The sequence below is a fragment of the Cebidichthys violaceus genome, unplaced genomic scaffold, assembly GCF_023349555.1.
Source record: "Cebidichthys violaceus isolate CVI_PGR_0920_01 unplaced genomic scaffold, fCebVio1.0.p SCAF_152, whole genome shotgun sequence".
Lineage (NCBI taxonomy): Eukaryota > Metazoa > Chordata > Actinopteri > Perciformes > Stichaeidae > Cebidichthys > Cebidichthys violaceus.
The window spans coordinates 130,521-145,201 of NW_027176321.1; the positions used below are offsets into that span (position 1 = coordinate 130,521).

Sequence of the window (14,681 nt, forward strand, 5' to 3'; positions counted from 1 at the left end):
AAGTGATTCGTTTTCATAGTCTGGGATATGTCAGTGATTAGCAACAACATAGATTTTGATGCACTGCATCAAATACTGCAGTGCTCCATTATACAGCCGTGATGACCCTAGTGGACACCAAGATAACAGCATGTTTTACCCCAGAGAGCAAACATGAGAACATGTACAAGTACAATGTTGAAGACTGTAAGCTTGATATGATACAATCAATGAGCGAGATCAAACATTGTGGTTTTATTGGGTTTTGTGACAGCCCCCGCAAATTCTGACTTTTGTCCTTCAGGTTTTGAGTGTCTGTATTTTGGCTACTTTATTATATACTCATTATAGGAGCTGAGGTTCAACTTCCAAAATGTGATGAAAAAAAAACTGAAACAAAAAACTCACCCCCTTGCAGAAAAGCATGCCTTGTGCATTAACAAATTTACAGAATTATTTAAAAAAAAAGTCCCTAGTGATTTTAACATTACTATACTATATGTATCTCCTCTCATTGAAGGACTATATGTTTCCCAAAGGTTAAAAGGTGAGTTTCATTAATCATTTTCAATAATCCAAGAATGTTGTTCTGTCACAATTTAAGACATTTAGCAGATTGTATTTTTAAGGATGACACTGTCTTTTAGAAAAAGTATAAACCCACTGATGTCACCTCACTATTGTGTGTTCCACTACAACAGGAAGAGCTCAAAGACCAGCTGTAGTAGGACTACTGCAGGCCATCATGGAATGACTACCAACTAGCTGGCTGCTTTCTCTTTGTCTGAAATGAAGAACTGTTACTGTACATGTGGTGGGAGTGACTCAAAGGCACTACTTGTGTCTTCTAACTAATCATCTAGTCTGTAAAAACATTAAAGGACTACCGTGAAAGGGTCTTTGTTTTCAAAAGAGTGACACTGAAACTATAGAAAGTTTGTCATTTGATAAATGAGTTAAATAATTAAATCAAACATTTGTTAATTTAATTGAATTATTAAGAGTTACAAAGTATTTCATGGCAAATGTTGCCATGCATCTCCTCAAGCTGTCTCTGTAGAGACTTTGAAAACAATCAGAGTGAATGACTTTGGAAGGTTGAGTTAACCTGACGTAGAACAGCAGCAGCTACACACTCAATGGGTTTAGGCTTTTCATGGCAATACATGACAGGTGTTATCCAAAAAAGCTTGTTGCAACATGGAACACAACTCCCGCTTTAACATCTTTATGTTTCCTCCATGAGCTCAGCTACAGCAGTCACCTCCCTGTGAAGCTCTCTGAGTGAGTCTTGAGTCCCACTGCTCCTGATGGGGGGAGGGGGGGGTGTCACAGGGTCACATGATGAACCTGCAGAAAACTGACCACATCTTTTCATAGAAAACTGAGGTATTGAACACAAAGAGTAGAGTGGGGTAGGAGCTCCGCCTCTGGCTGGGTTGCTGTGGCGTCAGCACTTTTTCAATATATTAACACAGTTGAGGCACACTTCCTTTGTTCTTTTAATCAGCAGGAGGCCTGTAACCACATTCATTATGTCCATTTCCTCTTCCCGTCACTGGCTGCCAGCTGCCAGTAGGAAGCCTGCTTGTTTAGCTCAACATCAGCAATAATCTCTGCAAACATCTGCCTGTGCTTCTCCCAAATAGAAACGGTCCACTTTGCACAAATGCAAAAGGAAAATATGTACAATTGTTAACATTGAAATAAAGGATTGCTAAAACAAATGATTATCGTGATCAAAATAGACTCTGTGGTCAAATATGGACTTTACTGTCCGACAGTATTACATGTGGACAACAGGGGGATGATGGGAAGGCGTCCACACGGCTCCAACCTAATTTAGTTAGTCTGGTGTTTTCAGTGGGGACACTGTTGTGTCTTACTACCCGTTGGACCTCTAGTGTTGTCTAGTTGTTGGAGATTCCTTGATACCTCTCAGAGGTAAGCTCAGTGCTCAGTTGCTGACGGCAGCCTCGGGGCCGGCGGTGGCTGCAGGGATGCGAGGCATCTTCTTGGCTGGACTGGGGATGTGCTGGAGGAGGAAAACAACTGCTGGTTAACAAAGCACTAAATGGTTCATATCCGACCTGCTGCTCCGTTATGAACGAGCACTAATCACATCAGTAGGACAACCGTCATGCCACATCACCAGTCCGCTGCTCTAAACTCCTCCTCCTTTACAGAAAGACTGTTTTCATTCGGTCACTTCTACAGAGGTCACATTTCATGCATGTACCCAGATGTATGCGATGAATGTAATCAAGTCTTTTTAGGACTCGATAGTGACGTCATCGTGTTCCCAGACCTTGGTTCCTTTGATCTACATTAGATATAATGTTCAAACGTTTAGTCCTCCTGTACCTCGGTGGCAGTGCTGGAGCGAACTATTTCTGGCTCTGCTGACAGGTCATGGTCCAGAGGTCTTCGGGCGTATTCCCTACGGTGCTTGTCATCTATTCGGGTCAGGTACCATGTCCCTGGGAACAGATCCTCCACTGAGCCTCGGGGGACGTAGCTGGCTGTGAGGACAGATCAAAAGAAAAAGGTACATCCATTGATAAATGCATTCCACTTTAGTGTTGTGCCTTCATGGTGTCGGTCCGCTGAGGACCATTAACCGTTGTGTCTTTAAAACTTTCTTTATATCACAATCAGCTTTCTTCAAATTGGGATGAATTCATTATTTTAAATTGGATTATTTTGGTTAGACAGCATATTAAAGCTACTAAGAGGATTTAGTCCTTCCTGTACTAGCTCACAGCGTACTGCAATACAGCCTGAAAGTTAAATATTGTGAGTCATGTCAACCCCCATAAATTCATAGTTTAATAGTTGTGATGATCCCCTAAGAAAAGATAATCAGCAGCCATTGTTTTCAAGAGTTTCTAAGAGCTTTACTTCCTGCCAGACTTGTGACGGTCACTGTGAATGAGCAGAATCAAACATGAGCAGCAGTGACAGCAGGGTCATACCGAGGTGGTGCGTCTCTTCTCTCAGCTTCATGTTCTCAGAGAAGACAGCAGGCGAAACCTTCTGTCTCGAGTCCAGTCTGGCCTTCAGGTCACTCAGGCTGGACACAAGTTTCTCCAGACCAGATCCTGAAACAAAGTCAACGAATGACATGTAACAACACACCTTCTATTAGCTTCTACAGTTCTATCATGACTTCAGGTTCTAACTTCATCTACAGGTGAACCGGACCGTGGCTGACTCACCAGGTGTGTGGTCCTGTGTGACTCTGAGAGAATACAGAGTAGCAGCAAATCCTGAACCGTAAGAGAAAACTCCAATCCTCTGTCCTGCCAACTGTGAAGATGTGTGTCTGCAACAGAGAAAACCATTCTCCTTACATACAACAACACCAACACTCAATTGTTTCTACCAGTTCAATGAGCCACACCAGAATCTATGAGAGCTGTCTCTTTGGAGCCAGAAACTTTGGTGATTTCACAGTGACGTCCCTGAACAACTGAGATGAAATGTCCCGTTTCTGTTAACTCGCAATAAACTGCATATACAGTGTAACAATTAACTGTTTGAAGATCTCACCTTACAATTAGCTGCAGGATATGTCAAAATAATAGGTTTTGAGTTGGTAGTATTAGGTAAATAGGAAGGTCCCCGCTCTGCAGTGACTGAATGAGCCCAGTTAAGCTCTGCTTCCTCTCAGACCAACGCTGCACTGCCTGAGAAAAGGAGAGACTTGTCCTCCAGATCCGGTTGCGTTGGTTGCTGGGGACCTGGGTTCAGGACCAGTCTCCATTATGGTTCAATATATATTGAAGCAGAGCGTCTACAGCAGGGTTAGTCTGTTCTTCAGCAGACACTTTGTGTTGTTCTGTTCATTTTTTGTTTTTCACTGCTTCAGGTCTTTACTAAATCTAGAAATGCTTTGTTTGCTGTGCTGTTTTGAGTTATTTTAAATCTGATATAAAACACATTTTGTGATTAAATACAAAAGATGAATGAATGAAAAAAGTCAGACACAAACTTACTCTGCAAGGACTGATGCCAGGCAGCCGTAGACAGAGGGCGTGTACATGTTTCCGTTCTGGTTAGAGATCAGCAGGGAGGGCTTGGTCTTCGTCTGGAACAGATCTGCACTGGCCTTCATAAAGGCCTTCTCCACATCCCGGTCAAAGTAGGTGTCCTCTGGTTGTACATCTCTATACACACACACACACACACACACACACACACACACACACACACACACACACACACACACACACACACACACACACACACACACACACACACACACACACACACACACACACACACACACACACACACACACACACACCAGAGTATTTCCTGATGTTGTCATAGAATAACTAGCTTGTACTTTTGCCACCAGGCTAATAGAGAAATCATCTTTGTTGAGTGGAATACTGAGATTGTACGATTTGAGGTCATATGTTGACGATCAACTTTCAAAATGTTTCATTTGGAGGATGAAGAGGAAATGTGTGAAGACTAAAGTCATTCCACATGCAGAGCAAACTGTATGTTATATTTTACATGCAAGATGAAATACTACAGGATATTATGTCTTATGAAGTCAAACATCCACTGAACCCATGTGACCAATATGTCTGTGCCTGACATGCATCACCTGATAACTCCATGTATGAAATGGTTAGAGATAAGCTACAGGCTGTTGTTGATCCAGATCAATCAGCTCCCTGGGGAACAGCTGAGGCCAATTCGAAACTAGTTACAAATGATCATATCTGTGATCCTTAAGAGATCAGGCCAGCGTCTTAATATAGTCATAACATTTTTTATGAAAGTTCAAATATGAGGCAGTCAGTGTTACAATGTGCTATGAGGTACAGTAATGTGCAGTGACATTACATGACCATAGGAACATTGCGCTTCTTAGCAAACCTATTATGGAAACAGTTTGATCATATTAGGCCTTCTTTAGTGACATCACATGATGCACATGAAGTATAATCTTTTAATTTAGTATACAAGATGTACTGTAACTGCATGAATAGAGGCGCTTCAACATGGTGGCTGGCTTGACTGCTGAAAGCCTCGGGCACTACCGCACATCTACGACATGGCAACTCTAGCTATTACAGCTGTCTTAAGCTCATTTTAGTGCTTGTTTCAGGGGACCACTGGAGCACCAGTTACATGTGCACTTTTACCTTGTTCGTTCTATGTGAAAAAACAGGGGGAGAGAGAAGTTCCAGGAGAACTAGTGAAAGACATGCATCTGTGTGGTGATGCTAGAGAAGAAGAGGGACGTTTTCTCCCTAGCATGCAGGATATGTAAATCATGCTGTTTTCAAAGATCAACATACAACATTCACAGCATTACCATAGAATCTAATATTATCTATGTAACGGTTACAGCTGAAAACACCATCCACACCAACAGGAGTGCTCCTTTAAATCAGGACTTTATTCAAGAGGCCTGTTTTTCTTAAAGGACCACACCCCTGTCTGCTGTCCAGCTGCATTATTCAGAGTGTACCTGAAGGCATCGAGGCCTGTGAAGGGTCCCGTCTCAGTGTTGGGGCTGGGGTGATTTAGAAAGTCATTCAGCATCAGTCTAGCCAACGACTTCTGCACCAGCTTGCAGTACGGAGAATGGAAGACTAGATGGTCAAAGTCGTCCAGGCTGAAACGCTCCTCTGAGCCCTCTGTGAAGAAGAAGAAGAAGAAGAAGAAGAAGAAGAAGAAGAAGATCATATGAGCCTCAAGAATTTGTAACACACTGGGTTCCATTTCTTTGACACGGTTGCAAAGCACAATGAGAACAGATTTTATCCAAACGCACTTAACCTGGCTGTGCTTTATCTGCATACAGCTCCTCGTGTTGCACCTCTGCACCATGCGCTACGCAGAAAATACCGAGGTGACAAAGCTCATTTCAACAGACAAACACAGCCCATTATATCAAGCCCAGAGAGGAGAGCTGCAAATGTCCATAAAGACTCTAAATGTTCTCAGATACTGTACATTGTTGACACATTAGGTTAAAGGCTCATCTCGTTAAACTACTTTATGGCCACTGAACTTAGGCAAACCCTTTAGCACAGGTACCGTCCTAAACCCTCTTAACTAATCAGGCTCTTATCGGACCAGTCCCTCCACTTGCTTCACAGCAACATCTTCTTTCCAACAGAAGGTACTCTGACTAACAGATACACCAGGTAAAGAAGAAGGATCACACAGATACCGTCAACTGTAATATTACAACTACTCCCATCATGTAGCAGCAGTATTATGGGCTTTTCTGTCTTCAGATGTATGATCTTTAACATGGAGCAGTAATAAGGTTCAATGAGTCACCAATGCTGAATTTCCAATGCATGGTAAGGTTCAGCTCGGCTCCACTCGCTTTTTGGACAAGGTGCTTTTCTGGATTTCGTTTTCCACTACAGATAGTACCCCTTTCATGTAGGCAGGACTCATCTGATCGTCATAGGGACGGCGCATAAAATTGCAGTGACATCATCCTCAACGAGACACAAACAGCGTGTTCTCTCGCTGGATCCTTTCATTGGCAACCACACGGAGGAACCTCTGTACTTCCACCACGCCATGGGTTTGCAGGCTGCCATTTTAAAATCATAGTTAAGTGAATAATACAATTTTTATTTTTCAAATCATGCCACCATTGATGGTACATTGGCTATTTAAAAATGGCATCCCATGATGATTCTCTCTGACCAATGTGAGGTCTGCAGTGTTTTTACTCCACCTTCTCATATCCGCTCAGCTCCCTTGTAACCTCAACTGAGCTGGTAGCAAAAACAGTACCAGGTACTAAGTACGATCCACAACTTCTGCTAACTTCATGTTTTGTTTTGTTTGTCTCTGCCCTATGTAAAGCATCTTTGGGTACTTAGAAAAGCGCTATATAAAATTAAAGTATTATTATTATTATTATAATGGAAAACCAAACAGGGACCATGATGGGGAAACAGGGTACTAGTGAAAACATGTGTGGTGATCTCGGATACCTCTGCCCCTCTTGGGCTTGTAGTGTTGTCTACAAGAAGCACTTTGAAATGGAGCATCGGTCTATATTGATCATAGACGACGGTCTTAACCCACCTCTTTGCCACTGTGTGTGGATCTTGTTGCGATACACAGAGTAGCAGCGGTCCAAGGCACTCAGGTAACACTCTATTGACAGCTTGCCGTCCACCACAGGATACTCGGACATCAGGTCTGGCTTGTAGAAGTCATATGCATGCTGCATGTGGGTCCCTCGCAGACCTGCAACAAAGACACCAGCAGCAGTTGGATCAATTCAAGTCCTTCTATATGCAGAGCTCATTCTATGCATGTATGGCTGCACCACCTACACTAAGTTGGAGCATGTTTTTAAATCTTCTCACAGATTAACTTTTCTATTGCCGTTTATAAACTTTCAGAGAATGACTGAGATAGTGTCTGGTATTTAGATGTATAGTTCAACACATACAATAACTCAACTAACCAGTGCACATTGTAAAAGTCACTTAATTGTGACTCATGTCTGTCATACAAGACAGACATGAGACGACAGAGAGCCTGGCTCTTATACTCATGTTCCTTCAAAGTGTTTGACGACAATGATCTCAGTGGTTAACAGCAGAGAAGATTAAATTAAAACATGGTAGAAAACTTAAGTGACTTAATCTGCATTTGGATGATGGGATCGGCTAAATAACAGTGAGGTCTTATCAATACGTCAATCATTGAAGAGTGCTGCCTGACAAAGTTATGGACAGTGAACAGTTGGCTTGTTGGCTGACCTCGTTCAAAGGCCAGAGGAGCATTAGGCCCGACCAGCATGGCCACAGCACCAGCGCCTCCTGTCGGCCGGGCACTTCCTGTGGCGTAGACAGCAATGTCCCCCGCTACAACCAAAGCATAGCGCCCTGCAGAGAGGGAGCACAAGGAGAAGCATGTTTATATACATATACAAACATACACAATCATCAGCACAGTGGCACAAGACTGTTACAGCAACCCATCCTATAAGATTGTATGTAACAATATACATTTGTTGCAACAATTAAAGCTGACTAAATGCTATTATGTGCTAAAAGGGAATTATCTGATGAATCAGGCTTTAGCAATAATCAATATGCAACACTTCCCAATGATGCAACTGAATGAAAACTTCTACACTTCTGATAATTCATAGACTATACAATGAATCAATCAATGTGGAAAATAAACTATGTTCACTCACCATCCCATGAGCTGGACTCCACCCAGTTGACAGCATTGAAGAGTGCAGCTGTACCCCCATAGCAGGCGTTTGTGGTGTCAATGCCCTCCACATCTGTATTGCCAGAGTCCTCAAACAGCTGCATGAGGACCGTCTTGACAGACTTGGACTTGTCGATGATGGTCTCTGTGCCGACCTCCAGTCGACCCACGCTGTCATAGGACAGACCGTTCCTCTCCATCAACCTCTGCACCACCGTCAGGCACAGAGAGTTGATGTCCTCCCGGTCTGAGCAGAAGCCCATGCGGGCTTGGCCCAGGCCCACAGTGTATTTACCAGCTGTTACACCGTCTAACTGCTCCAGCTCGGCCTGGTCCACATACTGGGACGGGAAGTACAGTTCCATGGCGATGATACCTACGTCTTTGGGCCATGGTCCTAAGCAGCTGATTGGGGCTGATCCTGGCATCCTGAACGGGTTGAGAAGAGGTTACAGGTTCAGCATTACATCAATGTGATAAATATGTTGTTAGTGATGGAGTACTACAACTTTACATTTGTCTACAGTGTTGGAGCCAATTAATGCTCCTGATATACAAGTTGGAACCGGTCTTTGTTTGTTTAGGTGCATCAACAAACAAATGTACTTTTCGCCCTTTGGACATGTTAACAGAGAACTATGTTACTGTTTGATAACCTCACAGTCCACTAGAGCCAACAGTGGAGTCAAAAAGCAACATTAGACATATGGTTGGGACGTTGTTCCGCTGTTGGCTAGGAGATCTTGCGTTTTATAGCGAATATAAGATTAGCTATCTGACAAGGTTACAGAAAACACTGACCAATAACTAGCATGTTAGCTACGGCCGTTTCAATAGTAGTATGACATTTATTGTGGTGGTTGAGATACAATTCTGCTTTAACGTTTAAATACCAACCAAACACGCCAGGAGCTAAGGTTAACAGAAGACGTGAAACCACAGAGAAAGTGGCTAACACTAGCTGTAAAGGCACAGGACGGGCCTTTCCAGGACTAAAGTTAAATGTGGCATATTTATTATGTCTCAAGTTTGACAGCTAGCTAGCCTACGTAGCTATATACAGCTACATAACGCTTGTGTTTGGGAGATAAGAGCAGATACAAAGGCTAGAGGTGCGCAAAACTGGGTGAAAGGTCAATGGGATTTTCTAGAATTTAGGTTAATTCCAAAATCTGAAACATTAACCCGTTAGACTCGGTCACGTCTAAGGGTCAATGGTGGAAGAAAAGACAGATTTGTTGCCTGAAAGACTATGTGACCATTTAAAAAAAAAAAAAAAAAGACATTTGGTTTTGCTGGATCATAATACAGCAGTTATATTGCAACCCGGACGCAATAGGTGACGGACCGCTTCCTTTCTGATGGAGATGGAATTTCCATATAGCAGCTTTATGTAACGCTAGCTGTGTCTTGTTACATTTATAAACCTAACTTACTGTGTTAGACATGAAAGAGTAGCGAAGTATTCTGATTTAATTAAGATTCCACACTGACATCCGCGATAATAAGCGTCTGTTGACTAATATCGTCTATCAAGACGTAACAGACGAATATAACATTGAACTGTTTTGGTGATAAAACATATATAAAGTTTCAGACCGTAACGGTACATGGATCTTCTCACCTGAGTGTGACGTTAACTCCAGAGATAGTAAAAGTTACTGACGTTACTCCGTTATTTGTGTCCGGTCCACCAGTCTCTGACGGTCCGGCAGAAGTGTTTTTATGTATGACGATGACAGCGCAGCGTCCGCCCTGCTCTACACAGCACCTGGCCTCCTGGCCAATCACAGCTCACACACAACATGCGGCGCTACCAAGTCCCGCACATCTCTGGCCAATCAGAGATTGGGAATCAAAACCACGCGCCAGAGCCGTATCTGCAGACCAATGGCGTGAGTTGTACGATGTCTGGTGAGAGAGAAGGAGCCAATCAGACTGTGAAAGTCATTCCTGGCGCGGTAGACCCAGCAGTGGGCTGCGCTTAAAAAACAGAGTAGTGTGGACATGGCAACAGTCGTCCATGATCCATTCATGATCCATTCAGCGGGTCCACCATGGACTGCACGGGTACGGCTACTGCTTTTATAACGTTTTCCCGTTTTGGTGATGACCATCAGTGCCTATGTAACAAATTACTTTAACACTATACAATTACATTTCATGGATGATATGGCTCCCTCGTTCTTAACCAGTGTATTCTCCTTTTCAAACTTTGTGAATGGGCTTCTTTTTATTACCTGTTTGTTAATGCAGTAGGCTTGCTATCGGGAAGTAAAAAAGGACCAAAGCTGTTGCACTAGCAACATAATGGCAATGAAAAGGTTTATAAGTTATGCAATTATGTCAATGCCATTTAAACGTATTCATACATTCTGCCAAGCTCCAAACAATGTAGAAACATGTGAGACAGGCATCAACATGCACCTTTTATATCAGGCCCTAAATTATTTCCGTTCTGTGAACTGTCATGCAAAGTGTCTTTGTGAGTGGTGAAAGAAACAGTGTACACTGTAGGATGTCTGTCCGTTAGAAACACTGAAGTATTACCGGTACCTGTAAAATACAATTAAAGTATTAAAAGGGAACGCCGCCTATGCAGTGAATGATGTAGAATGACCCCTTTCAGAGTGTTGTATATTATATTATTATATATGGGCTGTTATAATATGGGATTCTAATGCATTAAGGTGCTAACAGAAGTTTAATGTTGGAGCCATGTCGTTTGATTGCATCCTAATTCACAAAGTGAACATATATTTAATGTGTAAACTGTAAATCTGCAGAGTAAGTAACACAACTATATCCGTCAGATAAAGTTAGTAATACTCAAGTGGGTTTAAGTACGTCCAAATTATACTTAAATACAGAACTTGACCTAATTCATGAAAACCCAGAGTTGAGACCAGGAAGCAGAGTTGCAGTCTTACACAGTTCTCTGCGCTTCCATTAGAGCAGTTACCCACCCAAAACCCCATGGTGTCTGCCCCACGGCCACTTCAATTAATTCAATTAAAAGGTACAGAAGAGGAGTTATACAAAATATCCTAATAAAAATGAACACCACCAACACAACAGTGCAACAAAATAGGAGAATTAAATGTGGACTCGTGGAAATGTCATATGGATTGACTATATTGTAATTCTATTTTGTTGATCATTCTGTACAAATAACGTGCCAAAAAACAGGGGAAATCTATTGCACTTCAGGTTGGCCAGAGGTGCAATAGATTTTCCCTGTTAAAGTTTTTCCTTTTCTGCTATGATGATCCAAGGTCAGAGGATGTTGTATGCTGAACAGATTCTAAAGCTGTCTGAGGCTACTTTGATTTTTGGGATACACAAATAAATTGAATAGAATACATTATTTCGCTCAGGCATACCTGCTGCTATGCAATTGATTAAAATGTCTGTAACCGGAGCAATTCTTTCAAACTAACCTAAAAAATATGACAATTTGATATAGAAACCTAATATTGACAATTGCCAGCCTCTTAACCTGTTCACCATACTGCTATCTGGAGAGAGATACAGAAGTATCAGCTGAAGAACCACCAGACTTCAGAACAGCTTCTTTCCTCTGGTTGTGTGACTTATTAACTCATCCTCCAACCTCCATAAAAAAATATAGTTTTCTTTTCTTATGAAGCCAAAGGGGATGAATGTTGATGAACATATCAAAGTTTCTATCACCTGATTCTTTTTTTAGAGGAAACCACACTGACGGCTTTAAGATGAAATCACTGTTTATTTTGTCAAACCATTAACAATCATGAGGATGCCTGAACTCACGGCAAAGTTAACTTTTCCTCATACAGCAGCAAAAATGAACAATTCAAATACAAACAACAAATATTAAAATTTCTTCTGTTCAGGAAAAAAAAGTTGACAAAAGTGTTAAAATGAGAAACCAATCCTGAGAACCTGCAACATCATCAGAGCGACGCTTTAACACATACATGTTCTACTTCTCTCTTCCTGGATAGTGGACACGTGTCACGCTCAACACCATCATTACTAAAACCTGAAGGAACTGTAGTAGCTTCTGCCTTTCTCCATAGTGAACATGTTTCATCCCTTCTAATTCATGTCAGACCCCTAATAACATCCAGACATTTTATTATGAACATATTATTTGATAAGAACACAAGTACCAGAATGAATAAAACCTGAATGAGAACTTATTAAATAAGACACAGAAACAAGAGACAACAATTAATCAGTCCCTCTTCCATTGTCCCGTCATTTCAACTTAACTGGTTGTGCAGTCCTTGTACTGTTCAAGGAAAAATAGAAGTAAAACATTTAATATCTACTAGATCTGTTAGAAAAATACACGTTTCTATCAATATACAATGTATGCATGTAGTTTGAGCCAGATGGTTGTTGTGTTTTGCTGCTACCTCTTATTGGTCTGGAATCCCAGAGTGTCTCTCCCACAGTAACAACAGCTGGCTGCCTGCTTGGGGCTCCAACTCCTGCATGAGACAAAAATAAAGATGGACAAAATGCAGCAATGATATTCCAAAAGCCAAGGCAGTGCATCATCCACTGGCAAAAACATAACAGTACCAACATGTGCTATTTTCTACTGACCAGCTGAATGGGACCTTTCCACCTATTTTCATTGGCAAACCTTCTATAAAGTGTTTGAGGAGATACATGAAGCAGACTGTAGAAACATATACATTCAAGCTGAAATAAAATTAGCAACAATTTGATTGATCAATTCATTGTTGATGTCAATTATCAAGCAAATGTTTCTGTTTTAACTCATTTGAAATGAAATATCTCCATCTCTTAGTCAGTTGGTTGGATGAAACATCACCTTCATCTTTGGCATCCCTATTTTCTGTTTAAGTCATTGAAAAGTGATCAATCATAAAAAAATAAAATAACTGATAAGACTATTCAAAAGTAAAAAGATCATTAGTCACAGCCCAAATATACAACAATCGGCAATAAATACACTCGGCCAACACTGCTGTTATTGATCTGAAACAGCTGAGACAAACACAGCAACAGCTCAACAAAACCAGGAAATCATGCGATTGTCTGGATGGAGCAGAGGGTCTTTCTCATGTCACGATTTATTTTGTGCTTCCTCATTACATTACATTACAGTCATTTAGCAGACGCTTTTATCCAAAGCTACTTACAATTCAGTATCTATCTATACACCTTGGGCACAGCTACGGGAGCAATTTGGGGTTAAGTGTCTTGCCCAAGAACACATTGACATGAGACTAGCAGGAGCCGGGGATCAGACCGCCGATCCTCTGGTTGAAGGACGGCACTTATCCACGGTCACCTCGATTCCTCGCTCCTCCGGAAATCCATCTCGAGGATCGAGGAAGCTTGCGAAAGGAGCTGAAGAAACACTGGTGTATCCTCTCTGAAGAAGTGTTTTCGGCACCCATGACGGATAAAAGAGTCCCGACATAGAGCTGAATAATCTGGAACCATGACAGGACTCTACACGTATCTGTTCCTGTTGTTTTCATAAATTCTACTTATTTAAGATGATCTGACTTTCTGCCGTTCAGTTTGTGCAGCACCTCAAAGGACTGTTTTAACCACATTCCTTCATGATATTTCACCTGATATTACTTGTTTTTATAATGCATGTAGGCTGCACCTACGTCAACTGCTAGAACCCTGACATGTTTACAAGTGACATCAAATGATGTCAATAAGAACATTCTCTTTATTCAGCACTAATGTGCTGTATTTCATGTTGTCATATGAATGTGTTTGTGTGTACATAATATACTCAATCATATGTCACTCCTATTTGTATAGTACTTTTCATACAAACGTGTAGTGCTTCACACAATATATAAAGCATGTGTGCGTCATATAAAATTGTGTGACATCAAATCATTCTTGTCACATAATGCTGTGAATTGAATAAATAGTAAATATAGTAATCATAAACACTGTAATGCTCATCATAAAACACAGTTATAACAAAACAATGGACAGCTGATCAGCTGTGACACACAGCATTTTTAATTGACGTCTCTTTAAAATGGCAGCTCTGAGGCGAGGACATCTCTTTTGTTAAACGCCTGCTGTCTCGACTCCTCTTTTCTCACGTCTCTTCCTCGTCTCCTTTGATCGCGTCTCCTGTGAACGGAACTAAGACTTGAGGAGGCAAGGAAAGGATTCGAAGAGGCAAAAAAAATCAGGAAATGAGAAAGACCCAGAGTTCCTGTCCTGATGCCTTCAGACGTCTGCATAGTTAATGAGCTGAAGAAGAAACTTTTCATTCACTATAAAGCAGCTGTGGACAACAGACACTGGAAGAATCACTTCTATTCACTGAGACAGAACGCACTGATTTACTGACGTTCCTGCTTTAACCCCAGTTAAAATGATTTCTGATGGCTAAAGAGTGGTTAGTCAAATATATTTATTCATGTTTAAACATTATTTAGGCGTGACCCCCTTATTTCTGTACTTTTGCT

At 41.5% G+C, this 14,681-nt stretch overlaps 2 protein-coding genes across 4 annotated transcripts in view; both read right to left on the reverse strand.

Annotated features, from left to right (window-relative positions):
• Positions 1-210: 210 nt before the first annotated feature.
• On the reverse strand, positions 211-9,927 carry hmgcs1 (3-hydroxy-3-methylglutaryl-CoA synthase 1 (soluble)). Its single transcript, XM_068710412.1, has 10 exons — positions 9,836-9,927; positions 8,192-8,640; positions 7,749-7,874; positions 7,063-7,227; positions 5,474-5,642; positions 3,978-4,148; positions 3,198-3,304; positions 2,955-3,080; positions 2,344-2,501; positions 211-2,014 (listed from the first exon to the last, which is right to left on the reverse strand). The coding sequence occupies exons 2-10, from the start codon at positions 8,637-8,639 to the stop codon at positions 1,937-1,939; spliced, it is 1,548 nt and encodes a 515-aa protein (XP_068566513.1). The 5' UTR covers position 8,640; positions 9,836-9,927; the 3' UTR covers positions 211-1,936.
• Positions 9,928-11,945: 2,018 nt separating this feature from the next.
• ythdc2 (YTH domain containing 2) overlaps positions 11,946-14,681 on the reverse strand; it is a 38,962-nt gene continuing 36,226 nt past the window's right edge. For 2 of the 3 annotated variants that reach the window (XM_068710415.1, XM_068710413.1), the window contains exon 32: positions 11,946-12,689. In XM_068710415.1, coding sequence (XP_068566516.1) covers positions 12,618-12,689 — 72 coding nt within the window. In that variant the 3' untranslated portion in view covers positions 11,946-12,617. The remainder of the gene's footprint in view (positions 12,690-14,681) is intronic. The other variant, XM_068710414.1, reaches the window with a different exon arrangement.